The 22,836-nt window shown below is 37.5% G+C and overlaps 1 protein-coding gene across 3 annotated transcripts in view; it reads right to left on the bottom strand.

The window, feature by feature from the left end:
- NHSL1 (NHS like 1) overlaps window positions 1-22,836 on the bottom strand; it is a 133,152-nt gene that overhangs the window by 22,565 nt on the left and 87,751 nt on the right. For all 3 annotated transcript variants that reach the window (XM_012748041.3, XM_076002923.1, XM_012748042.3), the window contains exons 3-4: window positions 20,841-20,968; window positions 1,582-1,774 (exon numbers count right to left, since the gene is read on the bottom strand). In XM_012748041.3, the coding sequence (XP_012603495.2) occupies window positions 1,582-1,774; window positions 20,841-20,968 (321 nt within the window). The remainder of the gene's footprint in view (window positions 1-1,581; window positions 1,775-20,840; window positions 20,969-22,836) is intronic.

The following is a 22,836-nucleotide window of genomic DNA, read 5'->3' as shown; positions in this document are numbered from 1 at the left end:
ATCATATGTAATGTAATTATATTTTTCCTGAATTTAATCAATCAAATAATTCATTTTTTCTTATAGAAAATATGCACCCCTGTATTTCATCAAGCAACAAACACTACCCTTTGTCCTGAAACATAGCTACTTTTAAAAATAATCTTTAAAAAATATGATCTAGTGGTAAAAACTTACCTATCAGGTACAATAAACACTATTCTAGGGATGGGCACACCAAAAGCCCCCATTTAAACCTTATACAAGGTAGCCACGTAACAAAGACATTTGTACTTCATTAATATTTTCAAATTAAAAAAAATATTAATGTGATCTAGGTAAGTAAGAAATACATTCAGAAAGATCAATAATATTTTTTGGAAAAAAAAAAGAATTAAAATACCATGCTATTCTTTTAAGGTTTAAGTAAAATAAATATGGAAAAATGTATGTTGAATTAAAAATCATTCATGTACTTGTTTATTAAATTTCTATGGAATTCAAAATGGGTGCTAAATGTAATTTCTAAATAACCTATAAGGTTTAAAAAAAAATTGTCAGTAACTATCAAAATGTGATTAGCCCCTTACAAACTCACCAATGCCACGGCAAAAAGCAGTAGCCTCAGAAGCACAGCAAGAATACTACGGGTTTTTATCCTAGTTGTTTATGAAAACTCATCTTTTTTGGCCACCTGATTTTTTTTAGGTTCTGACCCATGTCCCCTGCTTTGTATGGACTGATAATCAATGATGACTATTAGCCCTCTATTTCCATTGAGCACAAAGTCGAACAATTGAAACTATTAACTCTGAACCTGTCTTTTTTGCACTTTGTACCCTCCCCATGCTTGTCATGGGCTATGGAGGTGACAAAGCAGGAAAATTCTGATATCTTTTTAACAGCTCTTTTAATTTCATGAAAGATCATCTTTGAACTTTATGTACCTTGTTAATTAATATCCATATTCCAGAGAGTGTAACATATTCTAAACATGTTATATTCAGAAGAAATGAATTTTTGTCTGATAATTATGGACTTCAAATTATGAAAAGCAAAATATAATTTAATTACCCTATTAAATTTCTAAAAAATATTTTTATAGTCATTAATTCACTTGATATTTTTAAGTAAGTTTTTCCCTTTTTCCACGTAAGAAAATAAGAAGAAAATCTATCATTCAGAAACATCACTAAATGATGATTTCTTTATTTCTATGCATATTACTTAAAGTAACCCTTTAGAAGGAAAATATAGAATTGTTTTCTTAACCAGGACCACATTTAGAAGATGTTTCTATGTAATCAAAAGCTTATTAAAATGCCATTTAATTAAAAAAAAAATCTTTGGATGAATAATTGGACCACTGAGTCATTTGACACAAACCTTTGGTGACACAGTCTTCTAATCTAATGAGTAATAGATATTTCATATGCACATACATAAATAGTTTTAGTATTCTCTTCCTTAAACAAAGAGCAGGAAGCCAGACCTCAGCTATTCACCTTTTATGTATAAATGAAATTCTAAGAACATACAACAAACAAAAAGCTTGTCGTTCTCCCAAGTACATACTGAACCTGTCTGCCTAGCAGCGCGTACCAGTTATGTTAATAGGCACCACATCAGCCTGGACTGTCTGGGCCTGCTGTCGCATCTTCTCTTCTGGTGTTGGCAGTGGAAGTGACTTGGTCCAGTTCGTCTGAGTATTAAGGTCAGAGAAGTCACTTGAGGTTGGTGTTTTAGGTCTCCTGATGGAAATAAATCTTTCTTCTTCTGATGAGGAGATAGAACACTGCAGAGAAAAGAGGCAGCAGCCACAACATATAAATAGCTGGCAGAAATATTCAAATAAACATTTCTTATTTTTAAAAAATTAGACTGATTTAACAGAAGCTGAAAAAAAAAATTGGACCCATTTAGGAACAGAAGCAATGGTTTGCTCCTCCTCTAGGACGTGACCCGTATAATATACGTGATTCGCACTGGCCTTAGTCTGAAAATGTGAGGACAGCAAAGGGTTTTGCTGACCCACAAGATCTCTGAAGTTCTTCCTGTTTTTCCTCTATGTACCGTGGTCAGAAAGCTTATGGATTTAGGTTAACTTTATAGAAGCCTAGAGAAACATCATGGCTGTGGCCATCAGTTTCTATTTTTATTAAAATTTAGTCCTGCTCAAAGTAATTTCTAGCCTCAATCTTATTAATATTTCCTTTAGGCTCTGATTCAGGGGACATTTCAAAAATGATGGAGCTATTGTTGTTCAACTATCTGTGCTCTTCTGAAACCATTTATATGGGAAAAAAATCAGTGTGAAATTGTTAAATTATAAGAAGCTGACTAAAGCTCTGTTCTGAGCCTCAGCAGAATTCCATGAAAACATTTCTACCAGTGTCTGTTTTGATACAGATTAACATCCTGACCGAAGAGCTCTTCTTCAATACCTTTCTTCCCATAACACCTTAACACACTGACTTGCCACACTAGGAAAAAAATGTTTTTCCTTGGGGCCACAGTGTTTTATTATGAAAATAGAATAAAAACTTCAAAAAAAGGTGATCCTTTCTCATTTAATGAAAAATTTGTTATTTTATATTGTTTTCTGTGCTTGAGTTATATGCAACTTAAAAAACAGTTCTCCCGGCTCCCAAGACATGTGAGTTACATATTCTTCAACGAGGCCCTGGGCTCAAAACTAGCGTGAGTTAAATACAATCCACATGGCAGTTAATGTGTTAAAAAAGTGTAAGCAAGAAAGTTGTGTTGGCAAGCATTTTATGATGGATGTCGCCATGGCTCTGTGGCAGTTGGTTCTGTGACAAGGAAGCTCCAAGAACTCAAAATAAATGCAACATGCTTAGGAACAACAACAAAAAAGGATAACTGACTTTTGTGGGGAAATGATAGCTCATAAAATACAATAAAGGTATAAGAACTGCTCTTCAAGTCTAAAGCATTTAAACTACCACTTATGAAAATAAGGCTTTTAGAAAGAATTGTACTAAAGAATAAAAAGTCAGTGAACCTTCTCAAAAGGCAAACCTGTGCAACTAGCACCCAGATCAATACAACATCCCAGCCCCTGCAGCAAACACTCCCCAACCAGGGTAACTGCTATCTGGGCTTCTAACACCACCACTGTGTTTTGCCTGTATTTGAACCTTCTATTCATATAAAGGGAATTACAATGTTTTCTTCTGTGATGTGTTTCTTTCATTTAACAATACGTTTGTGAGGATTTATCCATCTTTACAACTCATGGTTTGATGCCTTTCTAGATTTAATGCAAGTTTCTCAGAGGACACAGGTAACAAATATACAGAAATGCAGTGGTTGGAATCTCAAACAGGAACACTGACATCATTGTTTGTTGCCAACTGAATTCATCTTGCTGCAACATATCTGTAATTACTCTACAACTACTAGAGCTCCCCAAATCTGAAAAAGATTACATAAGAGCCAATGAAAAGAGTTTGGTGTTGGGCCTAGAGCCCAAGACTAAGAATCCAAACCTGAGTTTGTTTCTAAACCTTGATGTTTTCTTTGCTGTAACATGGGGCTATATTGCCTACTTTTTGCATCCACAGAGTTGTTCTTAGGACCTAATGAACTGCTAAATGTGAAAGCCTCTATGACTGTTAAATATCATGGATACAAAGGTGGTGCTCATATGACTTTAAAATAGCAAAATCATAAATTGACAGGTACCCATTTTTTTCTTCTATTGCAAGGATAGCAACAGTAAAGACATCATGGAAATAAAATGTAAAATAAATCATAACTAGATTATCTCAGTATATTTACTTTGTGTTCTTTTTTTTTTTTTTTTTTTTTTTTAAGAGATAGGGTATTGTTCTTGCTCAGGCTGGTCTCGAGCTCCTGAGCTCAAGTGATCCTCCTGCCTCAGCCTCCCAGAATGCTAAAATTACAGGCGTGAGCCACTGCAACTGGCCTATACTTTATGTTCTTAATACAAAAAATATATAAAATGGTCATTTGGGGTTTTTTTTTTACACCTAAGCAAAATTGATGTGATTGTAATTAAATTGACAAATATACTCCATTTATAAACTGAGCATATGTTACTGACATCATATGATACTAAATTGTGCTATATCCATTCATTTTGATCTAATCCTGGTTAAAATGGTTACAACTCACACAGATCCTTAAAAGACAGTCAAAGGAATTTTTGAGTCAACAGCAGCAGCTCAGCCATACTGATGTAAATCAATTATTTCCAGCCTTTTTGCAATTCACACTTGTTAAGTGTGATTTGAAACAGATACTTTCTATCCTTAAGGTGCACATACACATATACTCAAGTAAATTAAGATTAATTCTATTTAAGAATTTCATGGCAGTTTGTGTAAAGGTCACATGGCTGAGTTTGAATCTTTTAAAAAAATAATTAGCATGTTGATAAATTTTAAAAATTGTCATTTTATTTTTTTAGAAACATGGTCACAGGCTAGAGTGAAGTGGCCTCATCATAGCTCACTGCAACATTGAATTCCTGGGCTCAAGTGATCCTTCAGCCTCAGCCTCCTGAGTAGCTAGGATTATAGGCACGTGCCACCACGCCCAGCTAATTTCTTATTTTTAAAATTTTTGCAGAGACAGGGTCCCCATATATTGTTCAGGCTAGTCTTGAACTCCTGGTCTCAAGCGATCCTCTAGCCTTGGCCTCTCAAAGTGCTGAGACTACAGGTGTGATCCGGCTTGAATCTCCATCTAGTAAGTTAGAAGATGGCTCCCATTTCCTGATATATACACATAGACATAACTTTTCAGGCAGCCTTGAATTACAGTATAAATTTTGAAGGCAATAAGAAACAAATCCTAACCAAAAAGGTTTAAAAGAAAGACAATGGGTCAGGACTGATGATAGGAGAAAAAAAAAAAAAAGAAAGAGAAATTAAATAATTAAAAATATAATTTAAAAAAAGAAAAAAATTAAAAAAAAATAAAATAAAAATAAAAGAAAGTCAAGTAAAGCTTTCAGGCTGATGGAGAACAGCTGTCCACCTCCTGTAGCGAGGGCTCCATGTCCATGTGACGTCCGCCAAGGGGGCAGAGTGCAGCTCTGATCTACCACGCGTCAGCATCTCAATGTGCTCATCAGCCCCACCAACCTACTTCTCTTTTAGTTGACTGATGGTGTCAGAATCGATCACTCTCCTAATGAAACAGCATTCCCTGGAGGCTGGGTTGCCATGGGATGATCGCCGGGGACCGCTCCAGTATGACAACTGACGGGGAATCCATTTCATAAAGTGCTCCTTTTCCCTTGCAACTAAATTTCCCAGACGAGCAGGGCACCGATGAAGTTGTATGCAAATGGGACTGTTCCACAGTACCACAATCTATTAATACTAAAGAAAAATAAAACACCAGGAGGGATGACTCTCAGAATGATATGACTGCAATTCCTCCTGGTGTTTATAAACACAGCAGGAGCACAGGAAAAACCTCCTGCATGTTGATGGCAGAATACACCATAATTACTCCATTAAGATGGATAAGGTAACACTCTGCATTATTACATCAGCCTCTGAACTGATCTCCGTGCTTCTGCCTTATGGACCACAATCCCGGACTCCCCTTCCAACAGTCTATTCTCAACACAGCAGCCAAAGGCATCCCTTTAAAATATAAGTCAGACAATGTTGCTCCTCTGCTCAAACTCTCCAAAGTTTGTACAACGATCTACAAGGCCCTTACAAGATCTACCAAGTGGCCCACTGTTCTCTGACAGCATTTCCTACCATTCTAGCCCTTACTTATTCTACTCCAGCCACACCATCCCCCATGCTGTACTTTGTACGTCCCATGCATGCTCCTGCCTCAGGGCCTTTGCACTTGCCATTCCCACCACCTGAAATGCTCTTCTTTTAGACATCCACACAGGTAGCACCTTCTTTTTCTTTAGGTGTTTACTCAAGAGCCCCCTTCTTGTTTGGGTCTTACCTGTTCACTCTATTCAGTATCAGCTTGTCTCCAGTATTTTATACCCCCCTTCCCTGCTTTCTTTTTCCTCTTTAGTACACATAACTAGTGTACATACATATTTTTTATGTATCTTGCTTGTCTCTCCCACGAGAATGTAAGTTCCACGAGGCATTAAATCAGAATTACATGTAAAACTATTTCAGAATTTTAGCTTAAAGAGAGTCACCATTTAGTAACTGATTGCTATATGCCTTGCCCTGAGTCACAGGCTTTATGGCAGCTGTTATCTCATTTAATCTTCACAGTTAGCCTTGTTAAATAAATAAGGAAATGGAGACTCAGAGAATAAAGTAACTTTACTTTTGGAAAGTTCACAACTGGGCAGCTGGGATTAGCAGCCAGATCTGCCCGCAAAGTGTTTGCTATGAAACAGTGTAAAATAACAACTTGGTGATATTTATGATAAATTATTAGTCTAAAATAAAATCTCTGGTCTAAAAATAAAATCTCCTTTACTATCTGTAAATAAGAACATCTTTTGAAAATCTATAAAAGCCAGCAAGTGTGGTATATAGTAGGTGGAGTAAAAACACAGTGGCATCCTGGCCCTGTCATTTACTAGCCGTACATTTTGATCAACTTGATCTCCCTGTGTAGAGAGAAAAGAATGACCCCCTGTAGCACTGAAATGCTTCATGTTAATGGAATCCCTCAATATAGAGTGGCTTACATAAAAAAAAAGATACTGAGTTTAAAATCGCCTTGCTTTCAGAATTTAAGTGCAGACTTTCAATCTGTCAATAGGTCAATAATGTTCATCAATACCCCATATCCTGGTCCTGGAAGGGATGGAGAGCCACAAATGAAATATAGGAAAACATAATTCCTAGTGTCAAATTGCTTCATTTAGAAAGGGAGATCACCTGCAACACCGGCAGTTGCTTTGTGGCTTTTGGATGCTGTGAGACGTACATTTTTAGAGACTACTAGGTCCTGCCTGGAAATTAGACAAGCTCCCACCAGATGGGCAGTAGGGCTTGAAATGTGATCTTTTTCTCATTTGGTCTCATATGAAATATGGTCTCTTTCTCAGAACAGCCAAGTGATACGAAAGTGGGCTTAACTACGAAACAACAGATTGGCCCAATCTTTTTTGTTTTAATTTGCTTTGTTATTCTTTATAAAAATAGAAAACTGAATTATAACCAGAGCTAAACTTAGCATTCATTTAGCAATTATTACATGAAAATAGATGCAGAACAGATAAAACTACATAGAGCACTTTAAGAAGATACCAACATGTATTTCACTCCTTTTGGGGGGACACCCAGTCTTTGGTGCTTCCATCCTAGAATTAAATAAATCTCCCTTGTGTTGACTCTTGGATTTCAAGATCCTTAATAGTGTGGGACAGATTTTAGAATTCCAGAGGTAAAAAAAAATATATCCTTAATAGTTTTATAAGGTGCCAAAGCTTTGCAGTCTCTTTTGGCTATCTGCTCCTTCTGCCTTCAGTGTACTTACACACAAGGGATTCTGGCTTATTTCTGTTCTCTATATCTTCCTTTTTCTTTTCCCTCTGGAGCCAATGACAACAGGAAAATGTGGATAGTGGAAATGAATCCATACAGAAGCACAGCTCATGACCCATCCAGCAACTCTACAACAGTGAAGAGATGATTTCTATATCCACATTATTAAGTAACCCTAATTGTTCATTCTTTCCTATTCAGTCCCTCTAAACAAACCTATAACAATAATTGTTCATTCTTTCAAATTTAGTCTCTCTTTCCTATTCAGTCGCTCTAAACAAACAAATGATAGTCCCTTTATCAAGAGCTCTAAACCTTGTCACATAGGGAATTAAAACACTTTAGATTTTAATTATCCCATATCAAATGATTCCTCAAATTAATGAAAATAGACCATAAAAATTTAAACTGATAAGTAATTTCTTATTTTTAATCATCTTTTTTAGAATAACAAATTATATATACAAAATATATAACAATAATGAATATTCAGGAACTCACTGCTCAACCCATGACCTCATATATTACTAATAACCTGCATCTACTTCCATGCCCTCCCAATCCTATCTCCCCACTTTCCCAGAGGTAACCACTAGCCCGAATTTTATGTCCATCATCACTTTACTTCTTGTTACATGTATGTGTATATGTATAAATATGTCTAAATTACATATTTAGATTTGCTTTGACTTTTACAAAAATAGTATCATTATCTTTGTAGTGTTTTTGACTTACCATTACCTTCCTAAGACACATCCAATTGTTGTGTGAGCCTATAATTCATTCATTTTACTGGGGTATACATTCCACCCCAGTACCACATTTATTTATCGATTCTTTTTTTTTTTTTTTGAGACAGAGTCTTGCTTTGTTGCCCAGGCTAGAGTGAGTGCCGTGGCGTCAGCCTAGCTCACAGCAACCTCAAACTCCTGGGCTCAAGAGATCCTCCTGCCTCAGCCTCCCAAGTAGCTGGGACTACAGGCATGTGCCACTATGCCTGGCTACTTTTTTCTATATATATTAGTTGGCCAGCTAATTTCTTTCTATTTATAGTATAGATAGGGTCTCACTCTTGCTCAGGCTGGTTTCGAACTCCTGACCTCAAGCAATCTGCCCGCCTCAGACTCCCAGAGTGCTAGGATTATAGGTGTAAGCCACCGCGCCCGGCCTATCGTTCTTTTATTGATGGACAACTGGGTTGTCAAAGATGTTCTCTGTATTATCTCAACAATTCAAAACTCCCCATAAGAGAGAGATCAGGAGGAAAGGGCTGTAGCAAAGGCTCTATTCCCCACATACTCATTATTAGAAGAAAAACATAGGCTTTGGAGTCATAGATCTGGATTTAAATCCTGGTTTCAGTTTTGGGGGTGATGGATGTATTCACTATCTTGATTGTGGTGATGATCTCATGTGTATACATATGTCAAACTTACTAAGTTGTATACTTTAAATTTGTATAGGTTATTTTACGTAAATTATACCTCAATAAAGCTGTTGGGGGGGAGAGAGAGAGAAAGAGATTGATTTTGTTTCAGTATTTAAAAGCTATGTAATCTTAAGCAAGTGGCCTAATTTCTCCAAGATACAGTTTCCTCATCCATGCTACAGGCATCATCAAAGCTACCTTGCATGGTTGCAGTGAATATTGACTAGATTCACATAGAGCACTGAACACAGTCTCCGGCACCTGAGCCTTTCCGTGTGCCAGGTGCTGGCTCCAAGTTGGGAACACAGAGATCAACAAGATAGTGACGCTGTCTTCTAATCTAGAAGAGAAGGCAGACATGAACAGAGCCCAATCATAGTGTAGGGGGATGTATACAGCAAGAGAAACTGGAACACATCGCTGGAGACACTCTACTGGTTTGCATGCATAAGGCCTGGGAATGAAGACCTCAATTTTCTCATCCTTGCCTGCAACGGTACAAAGTAACAGGGTGCCATAACTGCAAAGCAGTGAGCACACAGAGCCAGCACTGACTCCTTTGTGTTTCTTTTGTGTCCTGAAATTACTCACACAGAGAGACCCAGTAACATATGAGTGCATATAGAGTCATCATTTCTAGACTGTAAGCTAGACTACAGGCCAGGGAATGTGTCCGTATACTGAAACCAAGCAGCACTTAAATGTTCTTTGGAAAAATAAAAGGAGTGAATGAGTCAGACAAACCAAAGATGGAATAAGAGGCATAATGAGAAGGAATTGGGTAATTTAGTAATCTTGTCCGTTTATTTATTTAACCAACATGGTGCAAAGAAAAAAACTCCAAGAAGCCCTGCATTTGTATGCTCCTTGATGCTTTCTAGCTATGTGATCTTGAGAAAGTAATTTCATATTTCTGAGTCTCTGTTTCTGGATGACTAAAATGACAGTAATAGCTATTATAATACCTATTTCATGGGGGTTCTTGTGGAAAACGAGATATAATTTGTGGAATAGTTCTATGTTCTAAAGCAGGTGTCCTCAAACTACGGCCCACGGGCCACATGGGGCCCACCGAGGACATTTATCCGGCCTGCCCGCGGGTGTTTTTGCCGCCGCCGCCTGTCCTGCTTAGCAGCCGACTCATCCCAGGCCCACAGTGCGCGTGTGTGGAATGCACGCCGCACTCTCCAACGGCCCTCCAACGGTCTGAGGGACAGTGGACTGGCCCCCTGTTTAAAAAGTTTGAGGATCCCTGTTCTAAAGTGTTCCATGATTATCATCAAGTTAGCTGGTAGTTCTACATACAGATAGCCTGTAAAGTCATGACGATCAGAATTGTTTAGTAGCTGCTGAAATGTCCCAAATTCATTGCTTCAGGCAGGAAATTCTATGTGGGTGGAATAAAAGACAGGATGAATGGGAGAGTGGCCAAATTTTCATAAAAACAGACATTGTCTATTGAGTCATTTTCTTTGAAGTCTGGTTTGAAAAACCAAGGCAGTTTAACAATACTCATCATCATCAGTTGAGCATACGCTATGTGTCAAGCACTGTGCTAGGGGTTTCACAAACACTAATTTAGTTCAGCCTCTCAACACTCCAGGTAGGATAACTGTGTAATTTATTATCAGAACCAGAACACCTTTGCCAGTGAATGGGGGTACGATTAATAATTACACAGAATAGCAGCTGTCAACCAGGACTCAACTGAGCACACCAGATATGTGGCTGATATCTCTTTACAGTTGAGGGAGGTGAAGCTCCCAGAGGAAAGCAACTTAGCCAAAGCCACCCAGCTCTGGACAGGTGAAAAGCTGCCCCAAACCTGTCATCTCCAGCGTCATGTTAAATAAGCCTCTGGGGTTTACAGTTACAGTAGAGAGCCCACAGCCCTTTTCTTTTCTTCAAAGTCCTCCTTTGATTTAAATATTTCCTATCAACAAGGCCTACAACAGAAACCAGGGTGCCAGTTCAAAGAATAACAGGAAATAGAAAGGAAAATTTCGGAGGTGAATTTTATACTAGAGATTGAGTAACTTGTGACTGACATCCTTTCTGCTAAGACAATGGGGCCTCTGTGAACGTTTCCCAGATGCAGTGAGCATGCCATCAAATGTAACCCCCAACAACGGCCATTAAAAAAATTCCCTATCGACTCACAGGAAGTATTCTGGCACCTATAACTGACCCCCCTTCAACTGCAAGAAACTCTTTGGTAGTACCTGGTACACACTGAAAACTGAAGGGGAAAAAAAAAAGTCAAGACTAGAACAAAAGCAGTAACTTACTCTTTGATTTCACAGTTGAATTTCTAAATTCCTTGGCTTAAAGAATTTTTCCATGTATCATGTTTACTAGTTAGATGACATATACAATTGGAAATACTTTAAACAATTTTTTTCTTGCTATACTACATCATCACTTTGAACATCAAAGGATGTGTGTGGATATTGTTAGCAAAAGACCTTTCTTCATACCATAAACACATTGTAGAGTCCTACACTTGGTAAGTGTTCTGCATTAGGATAATTAGAGTAATTATCCTAGAACAATTAGCCAGAATAAATAATCAGAATAGATGTCCCCTAGGTTCCCTTTTCTAATTTATGTGTCCTTAACCTTTACCTTGTTAGCAATTCTCATTTTAGGAAAGTGTTTCTAGACTAAGCACATAGTGGATGTTTAATATTTGTTGAATGCAAATTAGATGCTTTTCACTGTAAACACTTCTTTTGATGTCAGATCATTTAGCCTAAGCATTTATTAACTCATGCGTCCTCTCTTCTACATAGTCACTGCTCTCCAAGCTACACCCCTCCTGCTCAATACCTACCTAGGAAATATAAAAGAAAAGGGTTTTCCCAAGAGAATTTTCCCTCCAAACTGACTTCTACACACTCTAAATTTAAAATGATCCCAACTGTTAGATTAACTTTAAGAACATGAATTGCAATTGGGATTTTGGTCTTAACACAGAGGACCATAAACTAATGGTTGCAGCCCCCTTTAACAGTCACTGGGATCTCCACCTGATTTCAAATGTCAACTTGATGATATACTAAATCTCATGAAGATTTAGGTCTATTTCTTGACTTTATATTCTCTTTTTGATGTTCTGTTCTACTGGTCTGTACTTTCAGCTGCCACACTGGAGGAATTCCTGACTCTTATATTTTCATACCAGGTAGAGGCAGTTCTTCCTTATTGCTCTTCTGTTTTAGAGCTTTCCTTGCTAAGAACTTTAGAGTCAGCTTCCCCAGTCTGCTCCTCTTCCCTTCACCGCCAAAGTAACTGCAAACCCAGACAAAAGAGAGCAAATCTATAATACTTGCCTTTTTACTGGTATTGTGTTAATTTTATAAATTAACAAAAGCAGAATTGATAGCTTTTTGATACTGAGTCCTCTAAGAACTTACGTCTTTTCATTTTAAATCGTTAAAATTTATTAAATATTACTTGTCTTCTATATTACCTTAAAGTTTTTTTCATAAGGATCTTGTACTTTTCTTATTAAATTTATCCCTGTTACTTTCCCTGCTATAGCTATTTTAAATAGATTTTTTCTATTATATCTTCTAACTTGACTTTGTATATAAGTTATTGATTTCTATATATTAATTTTATATCTTACTATATCATTGAACTCTATTATTCACAGAACTTTAAAAAATTTCACTTTCTTGGATTTACCAAGTATACAAACTGACTATGTACAAACAGGGATAAAATAACCTCAATCTTTCCCATTTTTGCATTTCTTATTCTACAGCTTTTCTAATTGTGCTGGTTTGTCCTTCCCATAATAATGTAATAATTATAGTCCCTGTCTTATACCTCATTCTAATGAGAATAGCCCATTAAAAATTATGCTGGATTTGGGAACGAGGCAGATAAACTTTGTTAAGTTATGGGAGTACCCACCTGTTCTGATATTATTGAGTGTTTTTATCAAGAATGGCTGTTAAATTGTATCAAATACATTGTCAATATCTATAGTTTTGATTATGTGGTTTTTCTCTCCAGACCTAATATGATTAACATATAATTAGATTACCTAATATCAAACATTCTTGCATTATTATTGTAATAAACTCCAGTTGATTTTGGAGTATTTGTCTTTTAATCAGCTTGTAGATTATGTTTCCTAATGTTTTATTTATGATTTCTGATTTCTAATGCCAATATTCATGAGTGAGTCTGTCCAGTTAATTTTCTGTTTTGTGTGATCTTTGTCAGGTTTTGGCATCAATGTTAAGCTAATCATTAAAAAGAATTGCACCTTTTCATTTTTTTCCCCTTTGTTCTGGAACAGTTTCAAGCATTGGATTTACCTACTCTTTAAAATCTTCAGTAGGAACTTCCCCTCCCACTCCCCACTGTGAAACCATCTGGGCTTGGTGTTTTTTTCAATTTGGTGCAAATTTTTAATAAAGTATTCTTTTTTCATGGTAATTACTCTGGTAAAATATTTCCTCTCTTCTATGGTTAGGTTTGATACATTACATAAACTAGAAAATCAGTTTCAAAATTATTTATATATATTCCATCTATCAAAAAATGATACAGAGTTGGTCCTCCATATCTATGGTTTCTACATTCATGGATTCAACTGACTGTGGATCGAAGATATTTGAAAAAAAATAGGATAGTTGTGTCTCTTACTGAACAAGTACAGATTGTTTTCTTCTCATTATTCCCTAAGCTATACAGTATAACAACTATTTATATAGCATTTGCATTGCATTAGGTATGGTTAGTACCTAGAGGAAACAAAGTATATGGGTATATCTTAAAGTAAAGGAAGTGCATAGGTTATATACAAACACTATATACCATTTTATAGCAGGGACGTGAACATCTATGGATTTTAGTATCTGTGAGGGGTCCTAGAATCGATCTCCCATGGATACCAAGGGATGACAGTATACAATTTTTATTCTTAATCATAAGATTCTCTGCTTAAAAAATGTATTAGTGATTTCCTATTAGCTATGCAATAAAGCAAACTTCTTTCCTTAGCAGGTGACTCTATGTCAGCCTCCCTTCTCCGCCGCTCCTGTCATCATTCCTGCTGGACTCAATATCCACAGGGCTGGTCCATCTAACACCTGCTAGGGTCCTTCACAGCCTCACTTCCAACCTGCATCAGCCACCTACCCTCATGGACATACACCCTCACCTAACCACAACAGGATGCTGAATTGAGGTTTGGGGGGTGGTTCACCAATTGCTACTCCTTCAGGATTTGCTGAAGGTGTGAGAAAAAGAAAAGAAACAAGAATGTGCCTAGTGTTTTTGACTTAAGTAACTGGTAGAATGGAGTTGTGGGGACTGAGAAAGGAACAGGTATGTTTTGGGGAGAGGGATGGTAGAATCACATATTTGGATCTGGACATATTTGAGATACCTGTAAGACATTTAAGTGGAGATGGACAGTAACCAGATAAATGCATGAGTCTGGACTAGAGAGATAAATTTAGGAAACTTCAGTGCATGGGTTTTAAAACCGTGAGACTTGACGAAATCACCCAAAGAGTAGTCTGTTACAGAGGAGCAGAGGTTGAGCCCCAGGACTGCACCAACTTTTAGATATTTGGAAGAAAAGGAACATACAACAAATGACTGAGAGGCAATGGCTAATAAGGGAAGGAGGAAACCAGGAGTGTATAGTTATCATGAAGGCCAAGTAATGGAAGTATTCTCAGAAGAAAGGAATCATAAACAATGTCAAATGCTGCCGAGAGGTTGGGTAAGATGAGGCCTGGGAATTAACTATTAGATCTCGCAACATGGAGGTGACTGGTAGACTCAGCAAGAATAGTTTCAGCAGTGTGCTGGAGATAAAAGTTTGGAGGGGCTTCAAAAGAGATTGTGAGGAAAGGCAATGGAGACAGCAAGTCTAGACAGTTCTTTGGAGAAGTTTTATTATAAAGAGAAACTGATAAATGTGGTACAAATTGGAGAGCCATGAAAGGTCAAAGGAAGGTTTCCTTAAGATGAAAGAAAACACAGCATGTTATATAATGATGGTTGTGGTGCAATTGAGAGAGAGAGAATTGATTAGGCCAAAGAGAGGGATAAACTGTAAGTATGAAGCCCTTGAGTGGTTGGCCTTATTCATCCCAGTTGAAAAATATTGAGTGCCTATTGTGTGCCAGGCCTTGATCAGGGGTGTGACAGAGCAGAAAAGGACTATTCACCCATTGCAGTGGCAGGAAAAGGTGAGAACACACAGGAAGAGACACAAGCAGTTTGAAAAGATAAGACTTCTGATTGCTTTCATTTTCCCAGTGCAGTAAATGTCAAGGGTAATGTGATAATGTCTGAGTCCATTTTGTGTTGCTATAAAGAATACCTGAGACTGAGTGATTTATAAAGAAAACAGGTTTATTTGGCTCACGGTCCTGCAGGCTGAGAAGTCCAAAGGCATGGCCCTGGTTTCTGGTGAGGGCTTTCATGCCGTGACACGAAACAAACACAGTGCAAAAGTCAAAGGGGAAGCAGATACATGCAAAGAGAAGAAAATCTGAAGGGCTCTGGCTTTGTATCAGCCCACTCTCACAGGAAGTAATCGATACCTGCAAGAACCAATCTAATCTCTGGAGAGTGAGAACTCACTCACTGTGGCACATCCAAGCTATTCATGAGGGATCTGCCCCCATAATCCAAACACCTCCCACTGGATCCACCTCCCAACACCGCCACACTGGGGATCAAATTTCAGCATGAGTTTGGGTGGGAACAAACAAACCACATCCAAACCATAACAGAGAGGATCTGTAAGTAAAGCAGAGAAAGTTGCATTTGGAGATTTGAGAAGGTGTGAAATATAACTCAGGAGAGGGAAAAATGAACTGATGATGAGTTAATATAGCAGGATTCCTGGGCAGCATATTAGACTTGAGGTCATACACTTATAGCGAGACTAGCAAACATAACCTGGTGTTTTTCTCCAGCCTCATTTAGCTAATCAGGCTTTGGCGCAAAGCAGGAGGAGAGCTGGATTAAACTAGACTTGGGACTTTGCCAGGAAAGTGGCAGAAGGAGTGGAGCTAGCAGAGTTGAATGTGTGTGCAAAGAAGTGAATGCAATGGTGGCCCATGTAATATCAGCTGGGGAAGGATGAGCATGGATAGGAACAGGGTAGGGTCAAATAATTTCTGTAATGGGGATGCTAGAAGGACCATGCTGGGAAAATAGCATATGGAGCCATCCTTAGCTCTTTTCTTTGTCTCATAATTTCAGCAAATTCCACAGGACCCACTTTCAAAACAAACCTGGAAATCTCTCCCACTGCCACCCTGGTCCAGTCACCGTGGCCCTTCTCTTGCCTGGATGACTGCCATAGCCCACTGTCTCTCTGCATCTATCTTCCACTCTGTGGGGCCTCATTTTCATACAGTGGCCAGACAAATCACATGAAATAGTAAATCAGACCACGTTACTTCCCTGCGCAACTTCTCCCCAGCAAACTCGCCATCTTACCCAGGAGCAACAAATCCAAAACCCTTACCATGGCTGGTTAGGTCCTGTGTGACCTGGCCCTTGGTTATCTCCCCCAAAGGCAGTGTTAACCTCTCTCCCCTTTGCCCGGTGCCCACCTGCTCTGCTTTCTGGCTGTTTCTCACACAGGATAACCATGCTGCAGTCTTCAGGCCTCGCACATGTGGTGTTCTTACATTTCACCTTGAAGTCTGCTCTAATGAAGACCCTCAGAGAGTTCTTCCTGGACAATTAATCTAAAATGGCAGTCCTGTCACTCTAGAACTCTCCTCATAACACTTATCGCTACCTGGCATAATGTTATGCTTGTTTGGTCACCATCCCTTTGATGGCAGGGACTTTGTCTCGTTCACGCGACAGCTTCTCAGGACGCAGAACAATGCCTGGCATATTGGAGGTGCTGAATAAATATTTACTGAGCAAATGAATGAATGAAGGGCCTGTTCAAAAAGATTGCAGACAGCAATTTTATTCCACTCCCCCTTTCTACATAAGGAAATTAATGCCCTGAAGGGCCTGTGATACATCCAAAGAAACACAACAGGCTTGAAACTGGTCCCCTAACTCCTAGATGCCACCACCTCTTAACTACCCCCTTCCTCAGTATTCACACGGTTACTCTTTTGCTCTAGGTCCTTAGTTACCTTATGCCTGTTGTAAGTCCTATACCTAGTCTCCTTGCATACTTTACTCTCTCCTAATCCCTGGCCCATTTCCTGACTGCCCAAGTAAGAAGAGTTCCTTTTTCACATATTACTATATACCAAACACTTATTGTACCAGGTCATACATAAAACTTTTTATTCTACTTAGTTCTCCCTACTCTTGAGAGCTGTAAATTCCTTAAGGCAAGTATAGATATCTTATTAATCTTGCATTTAGTAGTATCTGATATATAACATATATCTCCAAAAACGTTTATTGCAGCACTTGCATCTTTCTGGAATATTCTTCCAGAAATGCATCATTTTTGCACAGCTCACTTTTTTAATTCCATTCACCTCTTTGCTCAGTAAAGCCTGTCCTTTTAATTTAAAATTGCAACCGCCCTTCCCTCTGATCTATTTTACTTCACAGCACATGCCACTTTCTAATATAGCAAGATCATACAGTCATGCCCTGCATAATGATGATTCAATCAACAACGGTCCACATATGCAATGGTGGTTCCGTAAGATTATAATGGAGCTGAAAAATTTCTAGTGCCTAGTGATGTTGTGGCTGTCATAACACCATAGGACAACCCATTACTCCCATGTTTGTGGTGATGCTGGTGTTAAATAAACCTACTGCTACCAGTCATATAAAAGTGTAGCACATACAATTACACATAGCATATAATACTTGATAAAGATAACAAACAACTATGTTACTCTCTATGTATTTACTGTGCTATACTTTTATCACTATTTTAGAGTTTACTCCTTCTACTTGTAAAACAGCCTCAGGCATACCCTTCAGGAGGTATTCCAGAAAAAGGCATTGTTCTCATAAGAGATGACAACTCTGTGCATATCACTGTCCCTGAAGACTTTCCAGTGGGACAGGATGTGGGGGGAAGACAGTGATATTGGTGATTCTGACCCTGTGTGGGCCTAGGCAAATGTGTGTGTTTGTGTCTTAGTTTTTAACAAAAAAGATTAAAAAGTAAAAAAAAAAATTTAAATTTTAAAAAATAGAGAAGAACTTCTAGAAAAAAGATATAAAGAAAGCACATATTTTTATACAGCTATCCAATGAGTGGTTTTAAACTGTTATTATAAGAGTCAAAAAGTTAAAGAATTTAAAAAGTTCATAAAGTAAAAAAGTTATAGTAAGCTAAGGTTAATTTATTAATGAAGAAAACATATTCATAAATTTAGCAGACCCTAAGTGTACAGTGTTTATAAAGTCTCCAGTAGCACATGGTAACGTCCTAGGCCTTCACATTCACTCACCGCTCACTTGCTGACTCACCCAGAGCAACTTCCAGCCCTGAAAGCTCCATTCGTGGTGAGTGCCTTATGCAAGTGCACCATATTTTTAATCTTTTATACCATATTTTTACTATACCTTTTCTCTGTTTAGATACACAAATACTTACCATTATGTTACAATTGCCTATAGTGCAGTCACCTACTACAGAGGTTTGCAGCCCAGAAGCAAATAGGCTACACCATCTAGCCCAGGCATGCAGCAGGCTGTACCACTGAGATCTGTGTAAGTACCCTCTATGATATTTGCACAATGATGAAATCACCTAATGGTGCACTGTTCAGAGCATACCCTTGGCGTTAAGCTGTGCATGACTGCATTTGTTCTTAGTGTCTCCCCATGAATTCAAAGCTCTGTTGAGGGCGGGGATTTCGTTTGTTTGGGTCACTGTTACATCTCTAATACCTAGAATAGTCCCTGGCACACAGGAGGTGGTCAAGAAGTACTTTTTTTAAACAAATGAATTACAATTCTGTGCTTAAAGGAGCTCTTTTTTGTAACACATTGAAGAGGGTTAAGGAATGTTTCTGGGTCCCAAATGACAGCCACTGGTGGCTGTGCAGCTTGGGTTCATCAGTGCATCACCATGATCTAGAGAAGTCCAGCAAGGGTCACAAACATTAATAAAGACTCTGCCACAGGGCCAATATTTGCTTAGTAGTAATCATTCAATAAATTGTTGAATGCATGAGCCCACAGAGGCTTAACTTCCCATAGAGTAAAATGTCATGGTAAATAAATAGTTATGTGAGAATCTGGAAACTGTTTTTCCATTTTCCAGAAGATCTTAGGATGCTGTTACAAAAATGCCAAGGACTCTATACTATAGTTACCAGTTAACTCTATAGTTACCAGGGACTCTATACTCTTGGATACTCACAACTTGTGCAATCATGCTGCACACAGAAATCATCTTTGTCTTACTGGGTTCCGCTATAAACTTTTCTTCCTTCTTTGAGCATCAGTGTAAGGCTGAGGTCTATCTGGATAAACAAAAGTCTCACTATACAATTCACCTTCTGGTTTTCATTTTCCTTACCCATGCCAACAAGAGAAAAATAAAAGTTTTCAAAATTAACGATCAGACCAATTTTGAAACAGCTGCTTTTCCCATTATAGTAAGAGATTGTCTGTGTATATTTTAAAGTCTAAAGGACAAATCTAATATGTAAAAATACCTTTAAAGAAATAAGAAACACATTCTGTAATAAAAATCTGGGTAGGGAGGGAAGGAATATGGAGTTGTTGATCAAAAGGTGCAACGTTTAAGATAGATAGGAGGAATAAGTTTTGAGATTGACTACACAGCAGGATAACTATGTCAATAATAATGTACTGTATGTTTCAAAATAACTAAGAGTAAATTTCAAATGTCTTGCCATAAAAATAATAAGTAAGCGAGGGTGATGGATATGTTAATTAGCTTGATTTAAATATTCTACATTGTATAGATATGTCAAAAACATCACATTGCATCCCATAAATGTATGTAATTATGAGTATTCAATTAAAAATAAATTAAAAAATAGGAATAAAAAAATTTAGGTGAATATTCAATTGAAGACCAAAATTTTAAGGTAGCAATTTCCCATTTTTGGATCAACTATTATCTAACTTTGTTCTCTGAAGTTACCTATTTGATGGAGAGTATAATAAATTCTAAATAATGTTTTTCAATAAGCCATTTACATATTGACCTCATTCTACTGAAAGTTTTTAGATGAATTAAAAATGGTTTCTAAACCAAATAACGTTCATCAAATCTTATCTTGTTTAAGTAATTCCTGTGTCAGTCCACATTGCTTAATAAAAATATAACTATGTAAATCAAAATCTCCATACATTTTTCACCTTTCATAGGCATTTAGTACTGAGAAAATATACTTCTCCTGGGCATATCACAAGAGGTGGTAGAGAAAAAGGAACCCAAATGCAAGATAGCATCACTAAACAAATTGGCCAGTACAATAATATTAAGCAAAAGAATTGCTTATATCCAATCTATATAAAAAACACCACTTGTGAAACAGTGGCTTTTGCCACTATACTAAGAGTTCTTCCTTGTGATATAACTGGGTTCTTGGTCATATGAAAAACAAAGCAACAGAAATAAGATCTTTATTTTTTCTAACCAAAAGAGAGTATTTGAAATGGACAAATATACTGATTTTATGTCTCTTTAATTAATACCTTGGATTCTAACCTTACTTTTTTGAAATTAGAGTAATTTTATATTTACAGAAAAGTTGCAAAGATAGCATTGAGAGTTCCTTGTGTACCCTTCACCCGGTTCCTTCTTATGTTAGTATCTTATATAATCATGGTACATTTGCCAAAACCAAGAAACTAACTTGGGACAATACTATTATCTAAAATGTAGACATTATTCCAATTTTACCAGTTTTCCCATGTATGTCCCTGCTGTATTCTGGCACCTAACCAGTGCCCCATGTTGAACACAGAAGCCTTACTTTTTGATCTGTTTCTTCATCCTCATCTTGATAATCATCGCAGAGTGGACTGGAGTTGGCTGCAAAGGTGGGTCCCTGAGAATAGTACTGAGAACTTCGGTAGCCATCCCGCCGCAACTTGTCACATTCTGCAGAGAGAGGTGCAGGTGGGGAGGGAAGAAGGGGCATTAAAAACCAGAATGTTTACTTTTCTTTACTTAATATTTTTAGTAATACTTTCCTAGGCATAATAGGATTAACAATAATATTAATAATGAAAATGATGATAAAAACAACTAAGAATTGCTAAAGCACCTACTACACACCTTATTAACACACTTTAATGGATTATCTTTAGAGTTCGCAACAACCCAATGAGGTAGATACCATCATTAACTCCACCTTACTCACAGGAAATTGAAGCTAAGAATAAATATGTTATGCATTCTATAATGTTACACAAGCAAGCAGTGGGCTCAGACTATTAACCCAGGGCCTTAATTACTATATTATAATTTTTGACATAAAACAATTGATTATGTTATTCCATAATTTTTTTTTTAAAATAGAGGCCAGGTATGGTGGTTCATGCCTGTAATACCAGTGCTTTCAGAGGCCAACGCAGGAGGATTGTATGAGGCCAGGAACTCGAGATCAGTCTGGGCAACATAGCAAGACCCTAGCTCTACAAAAAATAGCCCTAGATACCCAGGAGGCTGAGGCAGGAGGAATGCTTGAGGCCAGAAGTTCGAGGTTACATTGAGCTATGATCACATCATCACTGCACTATAGTCTGGGCAACAGGACAAGACCCAAGCAATTTTCATGCCATGTTTTTTCTTAGACTCATCAGCTGGAAGTAACACAAGAGACCATGGATTATAATGCTCTCATTTTATTTTAGTTCTCATCTTGAGTTTGATGCCAAACAGCCTATAAATGCTGTGTGGAATTTAATATGAGGCCAGGTGCCAACCAGAGATGTCTGTCAGTCCACAGAAGAATGCCTGGCATAGCCAAGTGAAAAGTACCCAGGGGCCATGGTACTCTGGATACGGGGGACCAGGACCACGTGCTGTGTGGAGACCAGGATTCTCTTCAAGGGGAACCACTGCACTGAGGACCCTCATCAGAGGGAAACAGCGCTCTAAGAAAAGTTCTAATGGCTTTTTAAAGCCAGGCACACAAAGGGGCATTTGCCTCACCAAAGGCTTTGCCACAGACTTCCTTTAAATATCCAGCTTTTTGTGCTTGGTTTTGGAAAAGTTTTCTCTTTGCACAGCTTTACAAAACCATTCACCTACAGGCATAGAACTAAACTGGGGCATCTTCAGAGTTCCCTTCTAACATTAGGATCTGTGATTCTTCCTCAGAAAGGAGAAAGCTCACTTCAGTGGAGGGATAAAAATATTAGACTAATTTTAAATAAACCAGGGAATAAAAAAATCCTCATTCTCCTTTGCTATCTCACAGTGGGAGTGGATACAAAAGGTTTCCAATTCAGAACTGCAAATCAGATAAAAATTAGGATCTAGCAGAATACTAAGCTAACTAAAAAATGCATAGGTAATCATAAAATAGTTAAATGATACCATTTCAGTTACTTAAAGATTACAAAACTTGTGGTCTGGGCTGGCAACTACTTGTAATGTTGATTACAATGATTTTTTTTTTTTAATTTCTGAAACTTCTAGAACATAACACGTTTTAAAATGAGAATTTACTCATACTAATCTAACCCATTATAATGTGAAATATTGTCACATTTTCTCTAACATTTGACTATTTTTCTAAAATAAATAAATAGTACAATCAGAATTTATACTCTCATGCTATAGAGACAATGTTACAGAAAGTATGATTAGCAGTTTTTAAACAGTGGTTTCTGCAGAGTTCTGGGATACTGTAAATATTAGATCTGATTTTATTTGAACAACTAGCTATGATAAAAAAATAATGCTCAAGATCAATAGTTTTGCATACCAGGTTTTAACACAATGCAGGGAATTAATTAACT

Source organism: Microcebus murinus, chromosome 5, assembly GCF_040939455.1.
Source record: "Microcebus murinus isolate Inina chromosome 5, M.murinus_Inina_mat1.0, whole genome shotgun sequence".
In the NCBI taxonomy this organism is placed as follows: domain Eukaryota; kingdom Metazoa; phylum Chordata; class Mammalia; order Primates; family Cheirogaleidae; genus Microcebus; species Microcebus murinus.
This window is presented reverse-complemented; position numbering and strand designations above follow the sequence as displayed.